This window comes from Taurulus bubalis, assembly GCF_910589615.1.
Source record: "Taurulus bubalis genome assembly, chromosome: 19".
Lineage (NCBI taxonomy): Eukaryota > Metazoa > Chordata > Actinopteri > Perciformes > Cottidae > Taurulus > Taurulus bubalis.
This window is the reverse complement of record NC_136607.1, coordinates 1,992,504-2,018,757: the sequence shown is the minus strand read 5'-3', so window position 1 is coordinate 2,018,757 and position 26,254 is coordinate 1,992,504. Positions and strand designations below refer to the sequence as shown.

At 44.1% G+C, this 26,254-nt stretch overlaps 1 protein-coding gene across 1 annotated transcript in view; it reads left to right on the top strand.

Moving 5' to 3' along the window:
- Positions 1-11,989: 11,989 nt before the first annotated feature.
- slc12a2 (solute carrier family 12 member 2) overlaps positions 11,990-26,254 on the top strand; it is a gene marked incomplete at its 5' end in the record, with an annotated part of 54,315 nt that continues 40,050 nt past the window's right edge. Inside the window, one exon of the mRNA XM_079235091.1 lies at positions 11,990-12,571. Coding sequence (XP_079091217.1) covers positions 11,990-12,571 — 582 coding nt within the window. The remainder of the gene's footprint in view (positions 12,572-26,254) is intronic.

Genomic DNA, 26,254 nt, shown 5'->3' with positions numbered 1-26,254 from the left:
TCGGCTCCGTGCTCCATGGAAGGTAAATGCAGGGCGAGCTGCCGTGTGGACGCTGACAACAAGCTGCAGGTGTACGGGCGTCTGGAGGAGGCCGGCCTGCTGGGAAGCTCCTGACAGAGGTGGAGACAGAGGTCACACTGGAGGAGAAGCTCCTTTGAACACGGAGCTGGAAAGTTCTCCGTCGTTCTGCTTTGTTTCACGTAGAACCGCGGCTGAGGGATTCATCCGCGTCAGGAACATTGTGTGTTGAAGGTTGAGAGGTCACTTCATCCAAATGACGGTCGCACCATAGACTGAATGGGAAGTGGACATCGTCACCGTGACGTCATCCACCGGTTTGTGGATTTAGCTTTTTTAATGTTTGGTCCATTCTTTGCAGGTCAGCTGAGAACATTGCTCATCTTTTCGCTTGGATACGTCCATGTTACCCAGCGATGCTCATGGGTCACTGCTTTGACCCTTAGAAAAAGAGTCATTGATCCATTGGGTATATCTCCTCTACAATGTCACTGTCAGAGCTTGGAGGGTCACGTTTCAAACACTTGAGGAGGCATTTTCCCCCTTCTTGGTTTTGGGTCTGGGTTTTAGTTTCCAGTGTTTAAGTTTAGTATTAGCCCCGCCCCCTCTGGAATATCAGATCATATCTCTGCTCCTTCTGCATACATACGGTCAGTGTGTATGCAGAAGGGCAGAAGAAGCTCCAGCTGCTCCTCAGGACTGTTTTCAATGTACAGACTGGCTCTCAGGAGGACATCTGGAGGAGTAACATCCACAGTGACATCGTGTATCACACATGAGATCATTCCCCAACAGAAAGCCTGGATGAATGGAGAGGTGATGGCACTAAACAAAGACCAGTCAGGTGACCAGGAAGCAGACGGCATCGCCAGAGACTGAATGTAAGCAAAGAGGAGGCGTCAAGAGACACTGGAGACCTCAGCACCAGCAACATGAAGGGCTGTGGCCGGAGATCCTGAAGGTCACAGGGAGCTCCCCTATTATATGTGAGGCCCCGCCTCTATTTTGTATTCATTAACGTACAAAACACACAATTGATGTGCTCTCCTTTACTCTGCTGATCATTGTGAAACACGCTTCATTCGTCTTGCGCTGTTCAACAATCCTCAACTCTGGTTGGAGAGTTTGAAAGCCAGACTGAATAAGTCTCTATATTCTCTCGATATTTATACAGCCCCAAATCACAAATTACAAACTCCCCTCGGAGGGCTTTACAATCTGTACACATACGACATCTTCTGTCCCGGGACCTCACATCGGATCAGGAAAAACTCCCCAAAAAATAATCGAAAAACCCTTTCACTGGGAAAAAAGGAAGAACCCTTCAGGAGAGCAACAGAGGAGGATCCCTCTCCCCGGACGGACAGCAGATAGATGTCATGTGTACACAATGAACAACGTAACAGAGTTACAGCACATTTATTCATCTCACTCTCTACTTCTTGACACACCAGCAATGGGAAAGGAGTTCATCTCCTACTTTTAGCAAGCAGTCCTTTTGGTGGAAACGTGGTATTTCACCATGTCTTCTGATTTCACATCAATCAGAGATTCAGTTACATCCAGTAACAGGTGAGATTTCACCTGTTACTGGATGTAACTTTGCATGCCACTGGTGAGAAACCACCTTTATGTCGTCAAGACAAAAGCGGAAATTGTAATAAAATGTCATATCATATGTTTTATTTCCTCTTGATGTAGTTGCAGGCGGTTCCAGGACTGAGGACTTGAGGCTTCTGTCAGGTCGTCTCTCTTCTACTCGTCCGCTGTAACTTGTGTCACTTAGTGACGACCATTTCATTTTTGAACCATGTATCAGCCTTTGTTATTCTCCTCATCATTTAGTTCATGCGTGTAGGAGAAGAAACAAACATTTCTTCCACGAGGACCAATGGTTGTGCTCTCAGCATGTGATGTCTAACTATATTTTCACCTTCATCCTGTTTGTGATGGCAACCCCCTTGTTGTGTGTCTCAGAGGGAGGTGTGACATTAAGCAGCTGAACACAGGTGTGATGTTCACGACGCGCTGGAGACAGGATTATAGAGACAGAGGAGAATTGGTTCACATCAAAATGAAGTAGAATAAGAATTATGGTGATTAAAATGCATCTTCCTATCCACAAATTCAACCTGTGTACGTTAAGAATTCCACATCATATTTGTTCAGCTTTCATTGAAAATGTGTCTCACAGCATTTGGTTTTCCACCAGCATCTAAACACAGCATGCACGTGTTGATCAGTGGATATTAGAAAGTATGAGCATGACTCTATAATCTTTAGATAAAGAGTAAAGGGCACATAGTTTTGCTCAGCTGTCACCTTCAGGTGGAGAGAAGTCGTCCTCAGTGAAAGTCACAGCGCCCTGCTGCTGAAAGGCCACGGATATGTTCAAAACAAACGAACCTCTGATGATGCATCAACTCCAGCACACCAGCATGCAACACAGCGCTCTGCCGGGAAGCTATAACAACACCTGTCACTCATCTGCTGAGCTGAAACTAATACTTTCATTTCAAAATATGCAATGCATGTCTTTGTTGGAGGAAAGAAAAGCTCCATATTTCCTCACAGAGACCTGGACCCTCTACAATGAGCTGAGCGACTCTCACAGCAGCAGTGGCTTGTTTGGCCATCAGAGACAATAAACACAACTAGTGACCACAAACAGATGCAAAGTCACTCCAAAGACACAAACATGACAAAGAACAGTCCGAAACGACAACAGAGACCCAAAAGGACCAGCAGACGCCAAACGACCACAGACAGATGAAAGAAAATGACCACAAAGATTATATATATATATACTTTATTAAAAAGCAACAGGGATGAAATATATATACAAAATAAAATAATACAAATAAAGTAATATATATATATATATATATATATATATATATATATATATATATATATATATATATATATATATGTATATATATATATATGTATATATATACACACACAATTAAAATAGAATACACATAACTGGAATGAAATGTACAGCTGCAGAGTGTATTAATTTAGATTAATTTAGACTACAAAAGATGCAAAACTATATACTATAAAGTGTGTAATGTGTGTGAAGGCGTTAATGTAAAGTGTGTGGTCACATCTTCTGCTATTTCTAAATATGTGCAGTGATGTTTGAACCAGCCTCCTTTTCTTTCCCCTCTGTGGTCTCCTCTTTTCATTGGTTTCCTCACCTGGAAATGCCTCTTTATTTATGGAGTGAACATGGAGGTGAAAGAGGAGCTTGTTGGTGGTTTTATTCTACAATTTGTTTCAGGAATGAGAGACGCGTTTTATGTGTTTTATGTATTTTCTTAAGCCTTTCTGGAGCACATTCCCAGGTGACGTGGTAATTGAGCATGTCTCTGCAGACTGACCCTGAAGGCCACGTCTCTCCTGCTGGGATGGATGACACAGCGGGGGTCCATCTGTGCCCCGTTGGTTCAGACGGGTCACAGCAGAAGTGACCCCGGGTCAGAGCCGGTGGCTCACGTCTCATCTTGCGGTGAACGGAGGCAGGACGAGACATGGAAGCTGGCTGATAGAATGTCTTTTTATTTGCGTTTCAACAACATGTCATACTAGTGCTGCATGCATGAGGGATTTAGTTTTCTTCATGGCTCATATTCTTGTCATTTGGACCAGCAGTTATGATAGAGCTGCGCTCAGTGGGTGCAGGACACACGTATCACACGTACACAGAGGTAACGGGTCAAGCATCAACCAGCGACGGCGTCTCTCCACAGCGTGGGCGCGGCTCTCCTTGACATTGGGCGTTGAGGGTTCGGCGTGGACCCCCATGCCGTGTGTGTGTGTGCACAACACTCAGTGTGTACGCTCTCCTCTCGGGGACATGCGGCCAGGTGTTTGTGTCAATGGGCTACCAGGACGTCCTCTCCTTGTTAAAAGGCCTTATGGTGAGGAAAGGTCATTTCTCAATGACCTCTAAGTTCTCTCAGGACCCGTCCCCATGATAATGCCATAACATATCATTTACAATGGTGGGTATTTATTTTATATATTTTGAATCTCCCTGATTCAAACATCTTCCAGGCTCTTTCCTCACGAGACAAGAGGTCATTTAAAATAATATATTGACTTGTTTTTGCCAAAATATCTGCAATGATTAAATAAAATATTTGACGAATAAATCTGTGAAATATAATCTCTGCTTCCATTCCTCTGATTCCATGTCCCATCTGTAATCCCTAATGTTTCAGTGTACATGTAATATTATACCCGGCTGAACACGCATGTGCTCCACGCTTCCGCCCCGTGTTCAACGCCACATTGCTATGAATTATGGGTAATTCCCTCAAAGACCTAAACCCTCACAGACTCCCACAAAGTGTGTGAGGGTGTAGTTCTCCTCTGTGAGGTGGAGATTGGGACCTTTGACCTCTGTTTCAAGGTTATCTCTTGCTCTGAAGTCTCTTTTCGATGTGTGAGGCCTCCCCTTCCTCCAAGAGGACGATGCTCTTGCTGATCGCGTGGCTCCAGAATAAGTGTGCTGATCATGAGGAGACGAGCAAATGCTCGCTAGCTGCTAGCTGCTAGCATTCCCTCCGCTCCCGGCTCCTCCGAGGCCCGTCTCATCACATGTTTACATGTAGAGTCACCTGCTGTACAGCGGGCCTTTGGGATGGCACAGCGCCATGTTTCAGTCATCCGCATGTCAGACCCTCCTGAGGCCATTTTATGTTCTGTTGGACACATGATGTGTCGTGATCAGTCGTGTTTCTGTTATTTTGTCCACCTGCTGTTTGTCCAGAGGTGTGAGTCTATACGTTCAGGTAAATCCTCGACTATGGAGGAGATTGAAACACAAAGACATAGTTCAGTATGAAGTGACATCACTCGACCCCGCCCTCAGGAACTTACACCAACAACTGAATACTTACTTTTAGTTCTTCACTTTGAATTTCTTAAATTGATGCAGAGTTCCATAACACCTTGGACCAAGTCCATCCGCGTGGGGACCAATAACAGATTAGAAGAAAAAGAGCAAATAGCTGAGTAACGAGCCTCATGCGGCTGATTAAGTTATCCAGGACCAGATGAATAAAGTGTGGGACGACTGAACAACACAACACGACTGTTGTCACTCTGTTTTGTAACTGACGATGATGAAGGTGAAGAGTCAGCGAGCAGTGACAAGATGGTGGTGATGGTGAAGACCAGAAGCCAGTAGAAGTCTAGTCCTCAACAGACCAGTTAAGACGGAAGAAGAAAACAAGTCTTTTGTAAACTGGATGCTATAGTTGTTAAGTGGAGACGCAGTGGAGCAGCAGAGCGCCACACTGAGGATATCCGGCATTATCTGGATTAGCAGTCCTCCTGGCTAATGAGCCCCCAGATTCTGGGGGGTCTGACCTTCCACCCCGCTGTGAAACAACTCCGCCCGTCACAGTGTGATTACCAGCATGACGCCCTGCTGCAGCACAGGCGGCCGGCCAGACCGGCCAGGAAACCTGAGCCTGCTGCAGGACGTCCTGGAGGCTTCAGCTCACTGCTGCAGGACGTCCTGGAGGCTTCAGCTCACTGCTGCAGGACGTCCTGGAGGCTTCAGCTCACTGCTGCAGGACGTCCTGGAGGCTTCAGCTCACTGCGGCAGGACGTCCTGGAGGCTTCAGCTCACTGCTGCAGGACGTCCTGGAGGCTTCAGCTCACTGCGGCAGGACGTCCTGGAGGCTTCAGCTCACTGCTGCAGGACGTCCTGGAGGCTTCAGCTCACTGCTGAGGCCTTGCGTCCACCTGAGTGCGTCTGACACCTCTCAACGTGTGGGCTGCCGGTGTGGGCGGGTTGGACCTGACCAACTACTCCCAACAGTTCAGTTAGTTCAGTATGAAAAGTTAAAAGTAAAAATTAAAAGACTTATTGGTAAAAAACAAAACAGACAACACTGAGTACTGACGAGGACATGGACTAACATGCTGCCATCTTGGATTCTGATAAAACAAACCAACACAAAACAACAACAAATAAACAATGAAATAAACGTGTGTCCCTCAGCATCAGACTCCACGTTGTCTGGGAGCGTCCCGTCTGGGAGCGTCCCGTCTGGGAGCGTCCCGTCTGGGAGCGTCCCGTCTGGGAGCGTCCCGTCTTTGTACTGCTGTTTCTATTTCACGTACAATAGTTAATTTAAGAAATCAAATCGGTGTAATCAAACATTTCGGTGGGCTGACTTTTATTCCCTCCCCTGATGGAATCAATCAAAACTACTTTAGGTAGTTCTAGCTTCTTCATCGTGCCTTTATTACTCTCATTATATGAATACTTTCTGTATATATTCATTGAATGTGTTGTAACTCTTTTTTGTACACATGACATCTGTCACATTCTGTCCATCCTGATACAGGATCCTCCTCTGTTGCTCTCCTGAAGGTTTCTTCCTTTTAAAGGTTTTTTGTGGGGAGTTGTTCCTGATCCGATGTGAGGGTCAAAGGTCAGAGGATGTTGTGTGTGTACAGGTTTTAAAGCCCTCTGAGGATACTTTGTGATTTTGGCCAATACAAAATGAATGGAATTGAATTGAATCAGACTTCAGGCTTTATTATTATTGTGTAAATCACATATAGATCAATTCACACCACAAATATTTTAGAACGATACAGTATGCCAGTTTAAATATGACGTTTTCTGCTTCCATCTCACCCTGATGATCCACAGGCAGACGTCTTGTTACAGTTGATGTGGGGAAACACACACAAAACGAGGTGTCACTTTTTGGAGGATATTTTATGAAAAGTTGTATGAGGATACGTTGCTTTTTTAGGCCAAATGCATCATACTCTAAATGTGAGTGTAGCTATTGGGGGAAAAAGCAAGAAACTAAAATGATATACTGTACGAGGCCCTGGATTATTAAACCTGGTGATGCATCTTTTTATCCGCTGACTTCTCTTAGTGCCGCCAGCATAAATATCCTGAATGGTGACAGTATACTTGTTATAATTCACTGATGATTCTGTGATGTTTATTTCCCTTTGGGGTTGTTCAGTTTCACCAGTAGTTCCAGGTCCCGTCTCTAACGGGCTGCTTGGGGCGTGTTCATGTAATAACAGCATCGCTCATGAGCTCCTTCCGTCATCAGAAACAATAGCTGCTTGTGAGTACACAAACAAAACAGAATTATTTAAATACTACATAACACTGCGTGGGGGAGGTAGTTAGTTAGCATCTCTCAAACCCAAACACGACCCACAAGAATGAGCTCTTGTTTACATAGTAACGCTCTTTACACAAAGCACACCTTTCTCTTCACTTCATTCAAATTATTATTTATATTTGTTACATCTCCCATTGTATTTTAGACAACAAAGAAATGTCATTTCAAATACTGAGATCTACAAATGTAATCTCTCCATGTTCAGCACCCAGACCCCCAGGGCCCGCCTTGAGGGAGGGCTCTTATCTTGTGTTGTAGATGAATGTATTAATGGGTTTTATGACACTCCTTCTGCTACGCCTTGTGCTTGTTGGTTACATGTACGTCTTTTTTTAAAGGCAGCTGCCAGGTCTGCTCTGATGATGTCATATGATGTCATCTTCCTGAGATCCCATATCCCACAAGGCATTGCTCCAGTCATTCCCACTCAATGATCAGTTTCTGACCACAAAAACGACAGTTGTTCAATTTGTGTTGTATTAGGCGTCATCACTGTGACACTAATGCTGCTGCCAGATGTCACGTGTTCATTTCATCACTCCCTCTGTATATATGACATCATAACTAATATGTTGACACAACATGTATTCACTGGGAATGACTGGCGTGTCACATCTGTAGTCTACATGGTCTTTAATGTCAAGAGCAATGAAGACACAACAGGTCTTTAGCAGTTATTCTGCTTTATTTTGACCAAAGCAACACTCAACCTTCAGTAAACGTTCTGGGTTTGGAATAAACTCGTAGTTCGAGGCTTGTTCAGGTTTAAAGTTGGCCCTTGGCCCAGAAAAGCTGTGATCAGCCTCTACCTTTACTGGGGCATGCTGTAAGATAATAATAATAATAATGATAATAATAATAATAGGCAGATGATTCAACAAATACATAAAAAGCTGTAAAAACCCTCTACTTCATCTCGAAGTGCTTTGTTCCAGTATCAGGTGCTCATTGGGTCACTGAGCTGTCCCTCATGGTCTAACTTCATTTACTGCCAAAACCGGATTAAAGCGGATCAATGCAGTCTCACAAGGTCATTAGAAGGTCATGTAATCAATAGGTCAATGTCATTAAAGAGGAACACTGGACCCATCATGGGACCTGTTTACATCTGGCGTTTGCTAATTTTGTCATTTTGTCTTGCTCTTTGATATTATGATAAACATATATTATGATAAAAAAAGTAGCATCAACTTTAGACTCACTGTTAAGAAGGAGACATCATCTCAAGAGTAATAAATGGACTGTACTTGTTTATTTCTGGGATTCTGACCACTCACAGCTCTTTAACTCTACATTCACCCATTCACACACTGATGGGAGGCTGTTATTGTGCATGAATACTTTTCATACTTCAAGTAAAATGTGTAAATATTACTTCTGTACTTTATTTAATAGTTGAATGCAGAACTGTATATATATATATACATATATACATATATATATATATATATATATATATATATATATATATATATATATATATATATATATATATATATATATATATATATGTATATATGTATATATATATACAGTTGGAACCACTTCCTATTTTACTTTCTTTCTTCCACGCGGTATTTCACTCCTGAAGTATCACTATTGTTCTCATGCTGAACAAACGAAGACTCTCGGGTCCCTTTACTAACTTCGTATTGACGTTTGTATATTTGAAATGTTCATAATGTAACACATTCTATGTACTGCACCACTTTGAGTCAGAATAAGCTGGTGTTTGGTTGAAGAGTGTGTTTTGTAGTTCAGCATTGAAAAGATATTTTGGAACTGGATCGGAGTTCAAATACTGCTGTCATTCCAGTCATGCATGACATGCACGTGTGTCGTGTGCTCTTATTTTACATTTTTAAAAAGCATGAAATATGTATTGTAAAACAACAGCGGCCTCAGCAGTGTTGGTTAGATGACTTAGCTCTTGTGTGAGCGGCGGTTTCAGTGACATGTGATATATGTTCTCTGCTAGAGGTGAACACGTGTGCTGGGACACAGGTGGGGAAACAATCACATGTGTGTGAGCCTAAAAGGCTTCGGCCTTCAATACACTACATACACTACACACTACATACACTACATACACTTCATACACTACACACTACATACACTCCATACACTTCATACACTACACACTATATACACTTCATACACTACACACTACATACACTCCATACACTTCATACACTACACACTCCATACACTTCATACACTACATACACTTCATACACTACATACACTACATACACTACATACACTTCATACACTACACACTACATACACTCCATACACTTCATACACTACACACTACATACACTACATACACTACATACACTTCATACACTACACACTACATACACTCCATACACTTCATACACTACATACACTTCATACACTACATACACTTCATACACTACATACACTACATACACTCCATACACTTCATACACTACATACACTTCATACACTACATACACTTCATACACTACATACACTACATACACTACATACACTACATACACTACAATGCCCTACATACACTCCATACACTTCATACACTACATACACTACACACACTTCATACACTACACACTACATACACTTCATACACTTCATACACTTCATATACTTCATACACTACATACACTTCATACACTTCATACACTACATACACTACATACACTTCATACACTTCAATAGACTACATACACTACACACTACATACACTACACACACTACATACACTACACACACTACATACACTACATCCACTACATACACTTCATACACTTCATTCACTACATACACTTCATACACTTCATACACTACATACACTTCATACACTACATATACTTCATACACTACATACACTTCATACACTACATACACTACAATACCCTACATACACTCCATACACTTCATACACTACATACACTTCATCCACTTCAATAGACTACATACACTACACACTACATACACTACACACACTACATACACTACACACTACACACTACATCCACTACATACACTTCATTCACTACATACACTTCATACACTTCATACACTTCAATAGACTACATACACTACACACTACATACACTACACACACTACATACACTACATACACTACACACACTACACACTACACACTACATCCACTACATACACTTCATACACTTCATTCACTACATACACTTCATACACTTCATACACTACATCCACTTCATACACTTCATTCACTACATACACTTCATACACTTCATACACTACATACACTTCATACACTTCATACACTACATCCACTTCATACACTTCATTCACTACATACACTTCATACACTTCATACACTACATACACTACATCCACTTCATACACTTCATTCACTACATACACTTCATACACTACATACACTACACACACTACACACTACACACTACATACACTACACACTACACACTACATCCACTACATACACTTCATACACTTCATTCACTACATACACTTCATACACTTCATTCACTACATACACTTCATACACTACATACACTACACACACTACACACTACACACTACATCCACTACATACACTTCATACACTTCATTCACTACATCCACTTCATACACTTCATTCACTACATACACTTCATACACTACATACACTACATACACTTCATACACTTCATACACTACATACACTTCATACACTTCATACACTACATACACTTCATACATTACAAACACTTCACCTGTATTGTAATACATCCTCAAACACCACAAACACGTCACAGCCTCCTGAAGCCATATAATTCCCAGAGAGAGAGAGAGAGAGAGAATACAGAGAGATAAATAGAGAGAGAGAGAGACATATAAAGAGAGAGAGAGAGAGAGAGAATACAGAGAGATAAATAGAGAGAGAGAGAGACATATAAAGAGAGAGAGAGAGAGAGAGAATACAGAGAGATAGATAGAGAGAGAGAGGGAGGGAGAGAGAGGAGAGAGAGATACATAGAGCGAGAGAGGGAGAGAGACAGAGAAAAAAAAGAGAGACAGAGAGCACACACACACACACACACACACACACACACACACACACACACACACACACACACACACACACACACACACAGGCCTGTTGGTGCAGTTTCACCCCGTCCCCTCCTCGCCTCCTCGCCTCCTCCCCTCCTCCTCCTCCCTCCCATAAACGCTCCCTCCAGCCTATCAACGTCACGCGCTCTGTTTGGGCAACGCGATGCCTTCTCGCGACACTTCCCCCCCTTTGAGGAACAAAAGAGAGTCGCGGTGGATGACATCTCGCGAGGCTTCAGCGGGTGCCCACCCTCTCGTGATGCCGACTGCAGTGTGTATAATAGCAGCTCGGGCAGCTCCGGGAGTCTAGGAGGAGCTGCAGCAAGGTCGACGCCAGCATCCCACCACGACACACACACACACACACACACACCGGGGCTGGACGCGGTTCAGTCCAGCGGCCGAGCGAGAGAAAGTTACCGGGACTGTTTTGGGGTTTTATTTCCACGGAAGAAGGAGTGTGAGAGCGTTTAAACTTCCCTGTAGCCTCATGTTCCGAGGCAGCTAACGCGCTACTCCCGCTGTCCGAGCCTGTGCGCGGGCAGAGCAGCGTGCTCTTCCCTGTCCACAGACACACGGTCGCGTGTTCGACTCCCGGGCTGCCACGTTAGTTTGTGGGCCACGAACGTGCGTTTTTTTGTGCCGCACACTGTGTCCACGTTTCCACGCTTTTGTGTGTGTGTTTTTTTTGTGCCATGTCAGCGCCATCCTCCACACCCTCCGCCTCGGCGGAGAGCGCCGCCGCGACGGATTATGATTTCCTCGTCCCAGATGCGGGGCCGAAGCCGCCGGGTCCCACCCCGAGCCAGAGCCGCTTCCAGGTGGACATCGTGACCGAGGCAGCCGGGGGGGCCGCGGAAGATAAGTCCCCGAGCTCCGACGCCTCCACCACGGTCCCGTCCAGCGACGCGGCCGCCGCTCCCGCCGCTCCTCCAGAGGGTCCTGTCGGCGGCGGCGACGAGGCGAAAGGCAGGTTTCGGGTGGTGAACTTCGCGGACCCGAGCGAAGCGGAGAGCGCGGCGACCTCTCCGGACGCGCCGGGCGACGGGCTGCAGAACGGGGACACCGTGATGAGCGAGAGCAGCTTGCATTCATCCACGGGGGGCCAGCACCACTACCACTACGACACCCACACCCACACCTACTACATGAGGACTTTTGGCCACAACACCATCGACGCCGTGCCCAACATCGATTTTTACCGGCAGACGGCAGCGCCGCTGGGGGATAAACTCATCAGACCCACCCTGTCGGAGCTGCACGATGAGCTGGACAAGGTAAGCCCGCACAGGTGCACAGTGGTTGGATTATGGATTATGCATCACTCATTATAATCAAGACTTTCGAGTCATAATTCAATCACTATGCAATTGATTGAATTATGACTCAAAAGTCTTGATAGTTACATGCCAGGTCTTGTGCACATGTGCAGACAGAAACAGCACGTGCTGTTCCCTGAACGCACCTTCTAGGTCACCTGCACCTCTGCTTCTTTTGTGTAGCATTTACATATTCAGCTATGCTTTAAGACTGAAGCTGTGGCCGACGGATGGGAGGAATGACTGAGTGCAGCTGATGTTTTTATGGCGCTGCTCTGTCCTTCTGTGTACTCCATGAACAATAAACGTGTTGCATGAACACTGCAGCCTTGCACCAGCTGTAAGGATCAGAACTATTTTATATATGTTCCATTAGTGAGGTTTGACCTGATGGATTGGGTTGAGGGCTTTGTGCAGAGCAAACCTCTCTTCATGGCGCTGACATTGTGCATGAGGCCTCTGGTATGTCGAAACTTCCCCAAAATGTTACCACAAAGTTTAAAGAGCTCTGTTTTCTAAAATATTGGTATACACCCAGGCATTTGGCTTTCACTTCAGTGGAACTAGGAACTTGGGTCACAGCAGGCACCTGTCCAAAAGTACAGTATATTGAGCTGGATGTCCACATACTTTTTGCCACATAGCGCAAGCGGCGACCTATCAGTGTTCTTCCAACAAAGTGCCTTCAACAAACGCATCCTTTTTGAAATGTATCCCAAAATCCTGTTTGTGCGACAAAAGCATCTTCATCGTATCCGTGGGTTGGTTCAGTGACTCAGTCTGGCATCCACCAGTTTACATCATGTCCCATCTTGCAATGGATTCAAGAGTAACTTCTGCAGTGTGCTTATCTGACCCAGAGTTGCCTTTTTAATTGTCAAGGTTACATGTTGATAAGCATCAAAGTGACTGTTGGCAGGAGTGGCCCGGCTAATCCACCGTGGCCCTGATGCATTTGCGCTGGTTACTCACTCTGGGATAGAGAGCTATTCCAAAGCCTGCACTGTAAACATCTCGACTATGAATAGAAGACTTTCATGAAATGCATTACATAGACTGTAGCGCTCTTTAAAACAAACCTTCTATCCCTAAGTGCCCTTTCTGAATTAGAGATGGAGTTCTTTGATGCAGCTCAAGCAGATAATTCTGATAAATGTGGATAACGGCATGAATCAGAGGAGCTTTGTGGACGTTGCTGCTTCCTTATGACATTTTTACATGAATGAACGTCTTTGTGAAGAAGCCCTTAAATGTGTTAAAGAGCTGATATGTAGTGAGCGGGGAAATTTACTATATCAAATTAGTTAAAAAGGACACTGTTACTAAAGGACCTTGTTGGTATTTCTGTTCTCATATTTGTTTTTTACTATAATATCCACTATATATTTATTAATAAATGGATTTCTATGAGTCACTCGGATTGCGTCACATAGTATTTATTAGAATGTCTAGACACTTTGGAAAGTGATCCTGTTTGACACTTATATCACTTTTATTTGTGTTCAGAGGTAACTTCCACACTGCCAACACAGTTAGCTTAGCACCAACACGGTTAGCCTAGCTCCATCAAAGGCACCTTGGAACAGCTTCAAGATGGCGTATTTGCGTATTGTTTGTGGGTCTCTGACGTCAGTATTTTTGTGCTTGATCGCCATATTTCACCACCTTAGCATTAGCATTGGCCCTCAGCCTGTCTGGTTTCACCCCGCGGTGCAGTTTAGTACCGTTTAGGTGAACAACGACGTTCATTACCAAAGCCCCGTGCCAGCCAGGTGTTGAGTGACCCTTTGCCACGCCTTCATGCCGCCACACATTGGAAGCTTGTAAAGGCATGAAGGAAATAACTTTCGCTTCCTGCTACGGAGACAAAGGCCTCAACTGGTATTTTACCCTCTTTCTGGTCAACAAGTGCTGTCTTCTGTCCAGAGAAGAGGTTTGTCAGGATGTCGAGGTGGCTGAGAAGAGCGATAACCAGCCGACAGGAGAAGAGATTATTAATACATCACTGGCAGTGTATTTATTTGGTAGCGATACTTGTTTTAGTCAAGAAGCGATGACCCACTTACTTTGCTTTCATTTTATCAACACAGTGAGCTGAAATATCAGACTGTTCAAGGGAAGGCCATCATGTGGAATTCCATGTTTACATTCCAGAGTGAGTCAGTTGGCGATCATAATTAAAAATGTCTGATGCCAGAACAGTTTCTCAATAGACTTTCCAGAAATATAATATAGCATGATTTTTTTTTTATTTTTTATTTTTTTTTTATAGCAGCTCCACAAACAAACCGGGATCACAGATACTTTGTTCCTACCAGTTTAAAACCACTGACCCTCTGTGTTTTAAAGATGCTGCACCTAAAGGATATGTGGTGAATAGGTCTCAAATCATGTTGTCTGTTTGTTTCTGTTACATTTGCTTTACGGAACAATGAATTAACACACAGCAGTCTCTCTACATGTAGTAAACATTTACTGCCCCGAGCCAGTAAGGCCAGTCTGTTACTTTTGGAAACGGTGTGACCATTTAGCCCATCGATACACAGGATGTGATGCAACACCCGATGGGCGATGCTCGCTGTTGCTGTGTTGAAGGGGGTAAAACACACGCGTTCCCGTCTTATCCAGATAACTCGGTACGCCTTCGTCCTGAAACAAGTTTGATCTTGAGATGTGAAGGTCAAGGACAACATCAGTCTCCTCCACAGATTTTGATATACTGTGTGTTTGTATGTCAACTCAGCACGGCAGCAGGCAGGGAGCACGCTTCGGCTTATTTTCTGGGGCTAGTAGACTCAAAAAAAGTTGGAACAAACACCGTTTATCTACGCTTCTACAGTCAGTCCCAACCGGAGACGGAAACCCAAACCCAGCCTTTCCCTGATATCTACTGTAATTTATATTATCGTGAATATCGTCTATCATGGCAGAAGTGAGAAATGAAGCCTCACTCGGGGTTCTTACGCTCATGGAAAACCTGGAAAATCATGGAATTATTTCCAGTCCTGGAAAAGTCCTTGAAAAAAATAAAACCCCAAAAGTTTAGTAAAAGTCATGTAAATGTGTTGTATTCATGTGTTCATGTAAATGTGTTATATTCATGTGTTCATGACGTTCATTTACGCTGAGTTTGAAATAATGAATATGCTTTTAAAAGAAAGACTCAAAATATAAGCAGGCATACATACAGGCATCTATATAAATGTTTATTCTTTTAATCAAACTATTGTCTCATTCATTTGAGTCATTTAAGGTTTACTGTATGCTTTGTATTCTCATTGTTAGTTTAAATACTACATTTACTCACTTTTTACTGTTTACACCCAGACTTCACTAAATGTTTGTCATGGACATTTGGGTTGAAGTCATGAATCCATTTGTCAGAATGTGTATGAACCCTGCATACTTTATGAAATTCAGGAATAATCGTAAAGGAAAGAACAGACTCTCACAATGTTACTTTTTTATTTATTGATCATAAACTTTATGATTTTTATTTTTTATATAACTTTATTTAATCTTTTGTTTTTCACTAAAAATTATGAAATATATGAATTCAGGTCAGTTTGCATGGCTCGGGTTCTTGGGTATCGGTCTCAAATGGGTCGGGTCTTGACGAGCCGGGTTCTGGATCCACATGAGGTTCTCCGCTGTGTCCTTCAACATGACAGGATGCTGCTGGTCCAGGGTCACTTCCTGCAGTCAGTCGCATAGTCTAATGAACAAATGTTGAAAAGCAGTCTCCCTTTCCCCGCTCGTTATTCTCTGAAGCAGCTGATGAGCGCCCACGCCCGACCCGGTCAAGTAGTTTGTGATGAAAAGCTGGTCTCCTTCTTCTTTTCTCAAGGTCGTGAAAGAGAGCTCCTATTGTGTTCCAGTCAGAACACATCGGGTCTTCGTGGCGAGCGAGTAGTTCGGCATCAGGAGTCGAGCCGGTTTCACCACCATGAAATTACTGCAGATTTAATTATCCGCCGTCGCTGGCTCACGTTCATAGAGGCTGCACTGTTTGGCCTTTGAGTCTGGGGAAATGGCTTTTGGACGGTGACATAGGGGGTTGTGGTGGTCTGAAGGTCGTGGTGACCCTGGTGTTTCCGCTGTATCCGCTCTAACGGGGAAGAGTTCCCCCCCCTCTTTGTACCACGTCCAGATCGAAATGTGCAACGGAAAGTCCACTGTACCAATTGACTGTTGTGTTTTCACAGCAATCAATGAGTCGGTCAGTGTGCTGTCAGGGCAGTTACAGACCCGCAGTGCTGCGTTCCCCCCATGGCCTTCATGTCCTATAGGGGCCGAGACGTGAGCGCCACTAGTAGAGAAGTGGGTTTATTTGTTGGGACGGGCCTGAGGGTCTCGCTGCCCGTCCTGTAGCGTAACTGACCCTGGATCAGCCCGCAGCAGTGTGCTGTAGGTCTGTATTGACCCGTCAAAGAGGGTGACAGGGCAGATGTATTCGGTCCGGAGCGGCCGAGCAGAAACGCGCTGTGCTTAAATATTGATGCTGCTCCGGTGGGGCGCTGCGCTCTGCTGTTGTCATGTCTGGTTACGTAGTTGAGCAATGTCAGCCCCTCCCTCCCGCCCAGCCAGCGGCCCGTCGTCTCCTTTTTATCCATTCGGTCATTTCAACATGATCTCCATCTACGTCGAGACTTGAACTGGAGACAAACGCCCAAATTGCTCGACTAATCACTCTTTCAATTCAAGTCGGTTCACTTTATTTTACTTCAGGAACTGACAAATTCAGCAAAGATCCATCATGTAAAATAACATCTTCACATACAAAGCTAGGACATTGAGTAGAAGCCTAGATCTCTGGAGATCCTCCCATGGCACTTTCTTTGGATAAACGATTCCTTTTCATTGTGAATTATGAAATGGTCGCATCCGGCGCCGCGTGGCAGTGAGTTCAGTATCGCTACCAGAGAGCTGGAGGCAGGTAGTGCCACAGCAGCATTATTACCTTGTCGATGACATTAGGTCAAGTCTACTCCACTCTGGAAAGCAGCCATTGGTTCTGGGTGATCCGTAGGTTTAAAAAAAAAAAGTTCCATGTGAAGTGGATGCAAGCTCGGACATCTTCCTCCTCCTGCGGTGTTAGCACACCGATTGGTCCAGTATCACACAGGCTGCACCAATCAGCATGTGTGTTACCTTTTGATTTGAGTGTGTGTGTGTGTGTGTGTGTGTCCCTCATTCCCACATGGACCTCATGGGATGTGTGTTACTCTTAACCACATCACTGACGTTTGCAGTAATTGGCCGTGTTAGAGTTCATTATTCTGTCTGACAATGAGGTTGAGCGGTACTGTCGTTGTTTTTACATCCAAATTCTACTATTTTAAGAACTAATAACCTGAACTCCTTTTTATTATTATTGCTATAAGAAATCTGACTATTACAGGACAAATTGTAAGTAGTACTATAATTTTTTTTCTACTGGTATTGAAAGGATTCCCAGTCAGGCCTACGTAAGTTTCTGATTCTCAGATAAGCTGTAAAAACGTGGTAGACTGGAGATGCACCTCCTACTTTGAACTGTCATGCTTACTGTTAGCTGGATGAAGTCCTACGCTCAAGTTCATTGTGTCCAGCATGACTTGTTTTAATCTATTCAGGACGTTCTTTTAATCTATTCAGGACGTTCTCTGCTGCTTTTCTGTGTAGAACCTCAAACAAATACAAGGTGTGTTTGAGTATTTCATTCTGGATCTCAGAGGTCAAACTGCGGAATGTCCTGACACGCATCTAGTGGACTGACTCAATCAGGTCATTGCTCATGAAATCGAGTTTAGGCTTAGGTTTACACCCTTGTCATGTTGCCGTTTGTGAATTTAAAGGTAGAAAAGAAGCCAAAACAGAAACACGGTGCCAGCTGCTCCGTACGTGTTGCCTGACCAACAGCGAGGTACAGCTGTTGAGCTGTGCGGCTCTTTACAGGAGATGCTGTGAGCGCTTGCACAATGGACGCGTTTGTCTGAGTGTTGCGTGTTATGTTTTTTTTTTGCAATCCCCCCCTCCACACACACACACACACACACACACACACACCCCTGTTTCTACACGGCTCCCCCTTCTCTTTGTTTTGCGGAACAGATTGTACACAGAAACAGGAAGCAAAGGACGCCCTGGGCTTCTGGTGTGGCCTTTGACAGGAGAGGGAGTCCTTTTGTCTCAGCATCAGCCATGGCTGATGGCCTTACAGCTGTTGTAACACACACACGTGCACACACATGCACACACACACACACACACGCACTGTGGCAACAGCTCGTAAACCTCTGTGTGGGTTAGTGTGCTTTTGGACCTGGCCTTCTTCTTATCCTTACATCCAAGTGCGTCACGCGGGACCTGGTGTCAGAAATAGCGCAGCCCCCCCCCCCCCCCCCCCCCCCCCCCCCCCCCCCCCCGAGACCATTTGTACCAGCTCACATGTACAGTAATTACACTGGGAGGACTGGGAGGCCATGGTTTGTTCCCCCTTACCGTACAATGAGGTGAAGTCAACACATGGAATTTTCCGCAAAGAAGCAAGAAGTCAACGAGTTAGACGATGGCTCCATTTCTGACTGATGGCTGTTTTAATCAACTGAGTAATGGTTTTACCTTTTGGTTGTAGCTTGTTGGGGCTCAAGCGCACCTCGGTGGTGGTGAGGGAGGGAGAGGCTAACGCTGTGTAAAAGACCTGAGAGTGTAAAGTATTTTAATAGTTTATCTTTTTTTTTAAAGTTGTTACTGCAGCTGGTGCATTTCCGGTTGCGCTCTTTTTGTTTCCTTTTTTTTTATTAGAAGGGACAAAACCAGAAGTTGGTGGTAATAAACGGGAGGAAATGAAAAGTTGCCATAACGATGGGAAATGGTGATAAAAAGGTTACGGATGTGTTAGTTTTAGCACCTGGCTGATTTGGGCACACGGTTAGTACCTGTTCAAGTTAATTTGAGAACATATTGTTTTAGATTGTTACCGTTTCAGAGCTTGAGCTAACTAACTGCTTTTTCCGTTTTTTCTTCATAGTTCTTGCGGTGAGTTCAATAAACCTTTTATGAACCATCAGTTAAAGACTCCAGACTACAATTCAGCCGGGGATGCTACGCGCTGCTCTTTTGTTTGGTCAAGCCTGTTGAAACAAACTGTTCAGGGTTCCCTTCCCTTGCGGGAGTAGAAGCGGAGGCCCGGACTCTCCGGATAAGTTGTTGGAACCTGGAGACCCTCGCCGACCTAAAGCCGCTTTGCTGACTTGTGGAATGCAGCTGTATTGCGTCACGCTGCTAAGAACAAGAGCATTTGTAGAAACCCTGTGCTCAGTTTGTCACGAAACAACGTCCTCGTCAGCAGCTGGAAGGCACTGGTTTCCTGTCCCCCCAGTGCGTCCCACCCTGTGTGGGCCAGTACAGAGAACCCTGGCGGGTTAAACGGTATCTGTTGATTGTGTCCGTGCTTCAGACAGAGCAGTGGCTGTAAGGTGCAGCAGTGAAAGGGGATCAGCTCCTGTCGGATGAACTCCGCTTTGCAAACACTGAGCTTGTATTGACTGAACCAAACAAGCCAGGGATTAAAAATAATGGTTGGCCTGAGGCCAGTATAAAAGGCACACTGGGGCAGTCGACCCGGGACCGGACCAGAACCTCTAGAACGTATTTAGTCCACATCGATGTCTCTTCTAACCAGGTGAGAGACCTTATGCAACACGGGGAAGCTGTCCATATAGAGCAGTGGTTCTCAAATTTTTTTGTCGCGCCCCACTTTGGAGGAAGAAAATTTTTCGGGCCCCAACAAAATTGTAACAAAATTATCAAACTTTTTGTGACTCCTCCATTTGTGCTTTCTCAAATAATGGAATGAAGAAAATTTAAATTACTTTGTTAGAACAATGCAAATAAAGCTGCAAATAACCTGTTTTGCACTAAATATATTTTCAAGATAATAACAATAACGTTCAACCTGTGAAAAACAGAATGAGTGAGATGTGAGCATCACGTTGTATTAGTGGCTGCACGGAGCTGCTTTCTCTCTACACATCTTTTTAATAAAGGATTATTTAAAAAGGAAAAAACATTTTTTTTTTTTTTTAAGAATCTGGATCTCCCCCCCGCGCCCCACCTGTAATACCTCCACGCCCCGCTAGAGGGTCGCGCCCCACAGTCTGAGAGCCACACAGCTATGCTACGGCCCTTTATGAGCGCTGCAGTGGAAAACCGTGAGTTCCTCTTTAACGAGTCTCCTTCAGCGCTAAACATTTGATGTATACGAGATCCAAATGAAACATCTGGAAAACGTTGGGTTACAATAATATTTTCCAACATGGAAAACGCACAGAAAAGTCCCTCCTCTGGAATGTCGTCCCCTTCTAGGAACGACCTTCACGATCACGTTTCCTGCAGATCGACCGTCCGTCTGCCAAACTCAGCACTTCTCAAAAGCACATGCGCTATTTCCTCTTTGGGGCTCAGTTGGCCTCAGAGTGGGGGGGAGGGGGAATGTCACTTTCTCACATGATAGATATGATAGATAGATATATAATTTGGCCTGTTTTAAACTAGGCTTCATTCGGACCAACTACTCAGAGCAAAAGGTTTTAGAAAAATGATGTCTTTGTTGGGTATTGATACAAATATAGTACATGTCCCAAAGCCGTGTATCGTACTGACACTAGTATCAAAAGCTTTCAAATGTCTCTCCACTAAATAATTAAAACGCCCAGTAGAAGACGGTGCACATTTTTAGAAGCATTCTTCCCTTTGTTTAAGTTAGCCGTGCCTCTAAAGAGGGGAATGAGTGTTTTCTCTTGTTCCCTTCAATGTACGTCCCGTCAAGGTTCTCGGCTCCTAATGATTCACCTTGAACTTCAGTCGCTCGGACAATGAGAGCGTTGCTCTGTATTTACATCCACACGTCTGCAGCGCTGACGTTGCTCGGCAGGAAGCCGTTTGACGAACAAGTCAAGAATGTTTGGAGGTCAACTTCCTGTGAGCGCGTACGTAGCATCATGGAAAACTGGCAGACATCCTTTTACGTGACCGTGTTTACAAGCTGCCACATGTGTGCTGGGTTCCACATGTGGCAGGATGTGCCCGCAATCCGCTCAATTTCCACTCGATGGCAAAGTCCTTCTTGGTGACCCGCTTCTACAGCGGGGCACAGGAGCAAATGCCGCTGTGGCCACATTGCGGTTTGCCTTGATGCTTTTTTTTGTTCCTTGGGTCAGTTGGTGTTTGTGAATTCAAGAACAGCGCCGTCTGGTTCAGAAAAGCTCTCCCAGTTGATATTGATGATAACGTGTAGTCCAGTGAAGCAGCAGTTTGTAGAATCCAACAGTTTCTGAGTGGAGTTCTGTTGCACACGGTCCCTAGCAGGCCACCTGGTGCTGTGTCTGTTCTTTTAATATATTGTTTGACGTTAAAGTTTGACGCTGTAGTTTGAAGTCAAGTGTTTTGTATTTATAGTATACTTTAAACGGTTCATATATTGTTTAATTTGAAGGAAAAAAAATTACCTTGGCAATAAAAAAAGCTCGTTTTAGCACCGGTATCGGGGGAAAAAAACCCAAATGATGCCCATCCCTATGTACAGTGTCTGCATCCTGAAACGATAAGCGGCCCATCTCTGCTTCAGTGCCAAACACATGCACCGTTCCACCCCAGACTAGGAGCCGATCACCGTTCCCAAACCTCCCTCTCCATCCCGGTCCACTCCCAGTTGCCGCTATCTGGTGGAGCAACAAAGCCCCTCACTGTGTTCCCCGTGCCTCACTCGTCGCCTCTTTCACACTCGCGCCAGAGTCCAGCGGTAACTCGACACAATTCATAAACAGAAGTCTCTGCAGTGTCGGGCCGGGCCATTTTGGTTCTATCAACAGGCCTCAGTGGGCTGCAGGGAATCCAACTCTGGGAGAGTTTCAGTGCAGTAAAAGAATAATGAAGTGAGTGGTGGGAGGTTTTTTCAAACAATGGTGAGATGTCTGAGACGGCGGACATCTGATCGTTCCTCTCGGTCCCCGACGGTCACGCAGGGAGGACGGGGGACTGGAATAGGTATCTGAGAACCCATCAGCATCCGCCTGGCTCCAAAGACGCTTACCGCTGCAATGTAAACCAATACGTACATCGGACACAGTGTGCCAAGGGGCAAGCGGGATCTTAACACATATTAAGTCTACGAGCCGTGCCAACAGCCCACAGTCTCATTGCTCTGCTTCAGATTGAATCATGCGCCCGTGTGACTATCAATGTTTTCCGTCTGCACAAAGCCACCGTGTCACGTCTCCGTTTGTTTGAGCCGGAGAGAAGAGAGAAACGACTAAAATGGAGCTGCGGAGAAACAAATCTGTGACATCTGAGAGGTTTTCTTTAGAGATATATAAAAGATCATAATCATAATCGTCATAATCTTCATGAAAACGACCAATGGCAACATTATTTATTTAATTAACGATGCAATTTATTTCCTTTGATTTCTTTTTTAAACAAATAGCTGTAAACGACAAAGTAAATGGTCATTTAGATTTTTTTTTTTTTTTACAGTTTATACTGCCTTTTTGAAATGGTTTGAGAATCTTTTTCCCGTAAATGGTGGTGAAAAAAGTTAAAATATAGTATGCCTGTAGTCTTTTTCCACCCAACAATTGATCAGGAATCAATAAGAGGCGTCCATAATGGGATCGGATTGATAAAATCGTTTTTAATATTATTTCCCATCCTCAGCTGCAACCACAGAATGTTTGGTAGTTTTGCTTCATCAATAACTTAAACAATGAATCAATTATTAAAATGGTTGCTGTCTAACTTCCTGTTCATAAAGCAGAAAGCTCTTACATGTTGATGCTGATCTCACTTCTACTGGCTTCTGAAAACAATCCTCTTATTTAATGTGCTGCTCTTCCAGTTTCCATGTCATCACAAACCTTGGCTCGCATGTTTAGAGCAGTATTGAAATGCCAGATTTACAATAAATAATAATGAGTCAATATCGCATCAGCCCACTGTTCCTAAAGCAGGATGCAGAGGTCAAATGTGATATACGTACCTGGCTTAGTTTTTTTACTTACTCCTGGCTTTAAATGTGGGCTAAATAACCTCCAGCGTGTGGCTTTTATTTCCAAAATGTTCAACTCCTACACGCTCCAACGTAATCAGACATGAAAATCCCTCACCTTTAGACGAAATTCGCCGTTTTGAAACCAAAATAGGTAACCTACGTGAATGGTGTAGATCCGAAGAGTTTTTGTTTTTAGGAGGGGGTAAGAGGGGAAGGGGGGGGGGCAACTGTCCGCCGTTTCTGAGATTGGAGTGGGACACAGAAAAAAACTGAGGTCGTGATCATCTTAGCAATAGAAGATCTTTGACGTGTCGAGTCTTGGCCAATCAGCGTTAAGATGTCTACAGCGGCTTCATTTCCCTCCCACCAGTTTAATAATAGCAAGCTAGTCAGCCTGCTAACACGTTAGCTAACGTTGTTGGGAGACAGCGAGTGAGATTACTGGCAGCGGAGAGTCCGTGGCAGCGTGTGACGTCAGACAGGAGAGCGGCGAGTCAGCGGCTCTGTTAGTTCTACCTATCGACACCTCACTACATATAAGGAGAGGACAATGGAGATTTTATCCAACTTTTATTTTATTAAAAAAAACAAAATGAGTTTCTTCCGTAGGGTGGCCGGGCTCCTGTTTATATTTAAGGGTTTAAGATCTACGTGAAGGAAAAAGTGTATCCTCTAGTTAATTATAATCTATATAGTTATGCGGTTATCACTGTCACACAGAGAGAGGTGTGCATGTTCAGGTTTACTGGTGGAAACATTATTCAGTGTTCTAGACTAACAGTGACGTCTCCTCAAAGTAAAGTGGTGTAACAGTATGACATAATATGGTCAAATAAAAAGGCTGGTACATTATACATATTATGGCATATAAGTGTAATATTATGAAGTGAAATGCAGTAGTAGCAAAACAATATTCAGTATTGTACAGCAGTATTGTAAGTATTAAGTCTACAAAATATATATATATATATATATATATATATACACACACACACTACCGTTCAAAAGTTTGGGGTCACTTAGAAATGTCCTTATTTTTCTGAGAAAAGCACTGTTTTTTTAGATAACATTACATTAATCAGTAATAGACTATAAATTGTTAATGTGGTAAATGACTATTCTAGGTGGAAACGTCTGTTTTTTAATGAAATATCTACATAGGTGTATAGAGGCCCATTTCCAGCAACTATCACTCAGTGTTCTAATGGTACATTGTGTTTGCTCATCGCATAGAAGACTAATGGATGATTAGAAAACCCTTGTGCAATTATGTTAGCACAACTTAAAACAGTTATGCTGGTGAGAGAAGCTATACAACTGGCCTTCCTATGCATAGCATCACATTGTGGGTTCATTATACTCTCAAAATGGCCAGAAAAAGAGAACTTTCATGTGAAACTCGCTAGTCTGTTCTTGTTCTTAGAAATGAAGGCTATTCCATGAGAAATTGTGAAGAAACTGAACATTTGTCTGGGCGACCCCAAACTTTTGAACGTGTGTGTGTGTGTATATACAGTATATGTACAATTGGGTATTGACAAAAGAAGAATTAAACCCATAATGATCATAGTTTGTCAGCTTCTCGACGAGTGGCGCTGTTCGGCACTGACTCTCCCGTCACCCTCCCGCTGGTGTCACCTTTTTCACCCCTCATGAGTTTGTAGTAAATGTTAGACCCAGTGACAGGCTGGCATGAAATGGCTTGCATAATACTCAGTAAGGAGGCCATAATAATTTTTGACTCATGGCTGAAGTTAAGTTTCTCCAGCTCTCCCCAGGTTGGCAAAAAAAGCATCTCAAAATGCATCAGATTGATGCTTTAAAATATGGAATATTTAAATTTTTCTTACCGGGGAGCATGCCCCCGGACCCCCTAGAGGGGTAATATCCTTCTCACCTTTTTCACCCCTGACCCGTTTTCATGCCTGATAATACTCTCCTTGGGAAAGCTAAGTGGCTGCAGTGATGTTTGTTTTTCCGTTTTAATGAGCTGCTCCAGCCTCACCGACACACAGGAGCCTTATTTGTTTTTTGATTAGGCGTGTTGCGTCAGTCCTGATAATCATGATTATTCATGAGTACGTAGTCAGCAGAACATGCCAGCGGTTCCAGGAAATGTTCTGTCCTTCCTTGATGTGATGATGTCAAGCTACACAGGATGTGTAGTAGGTCTTGAAACTGGCTCAAAACCTCACTTGTCTTTGTCCAAGGTCGAAGTTTGTGAAATCCAATTTCCTCATTGGTGTTTTTTTTAGTTTGTTTTACGATGCCGAGTCGCGGTGCAGTCTGCCCTGGCGTGCTCGGCTCTCGATGCGCTGCCATTGTTGTGCAAAGCCATCTTTTGTGTCGCTTCAGCCATGTAGATGATGATCGCCGGCTCATCCTGTGTCGTCTCTACTGTGCTCTCAGCGGCCGGAGCTGCAGTTATCGGGTCAAGTCAGACTCTCTACTTGATGCCGGCTTGTAGCGCTGCTGCTGCCAAAGCCGTGCAGCCGACTGCCACAGCTGACGGCTGCAACGTGTTCCCAACACGCAGCAAGCAACACATTTTAACAAATCAGGACATCAGAACCTTCTCCACTCTAAAGATGTCCCTGAAACGGAGGCAG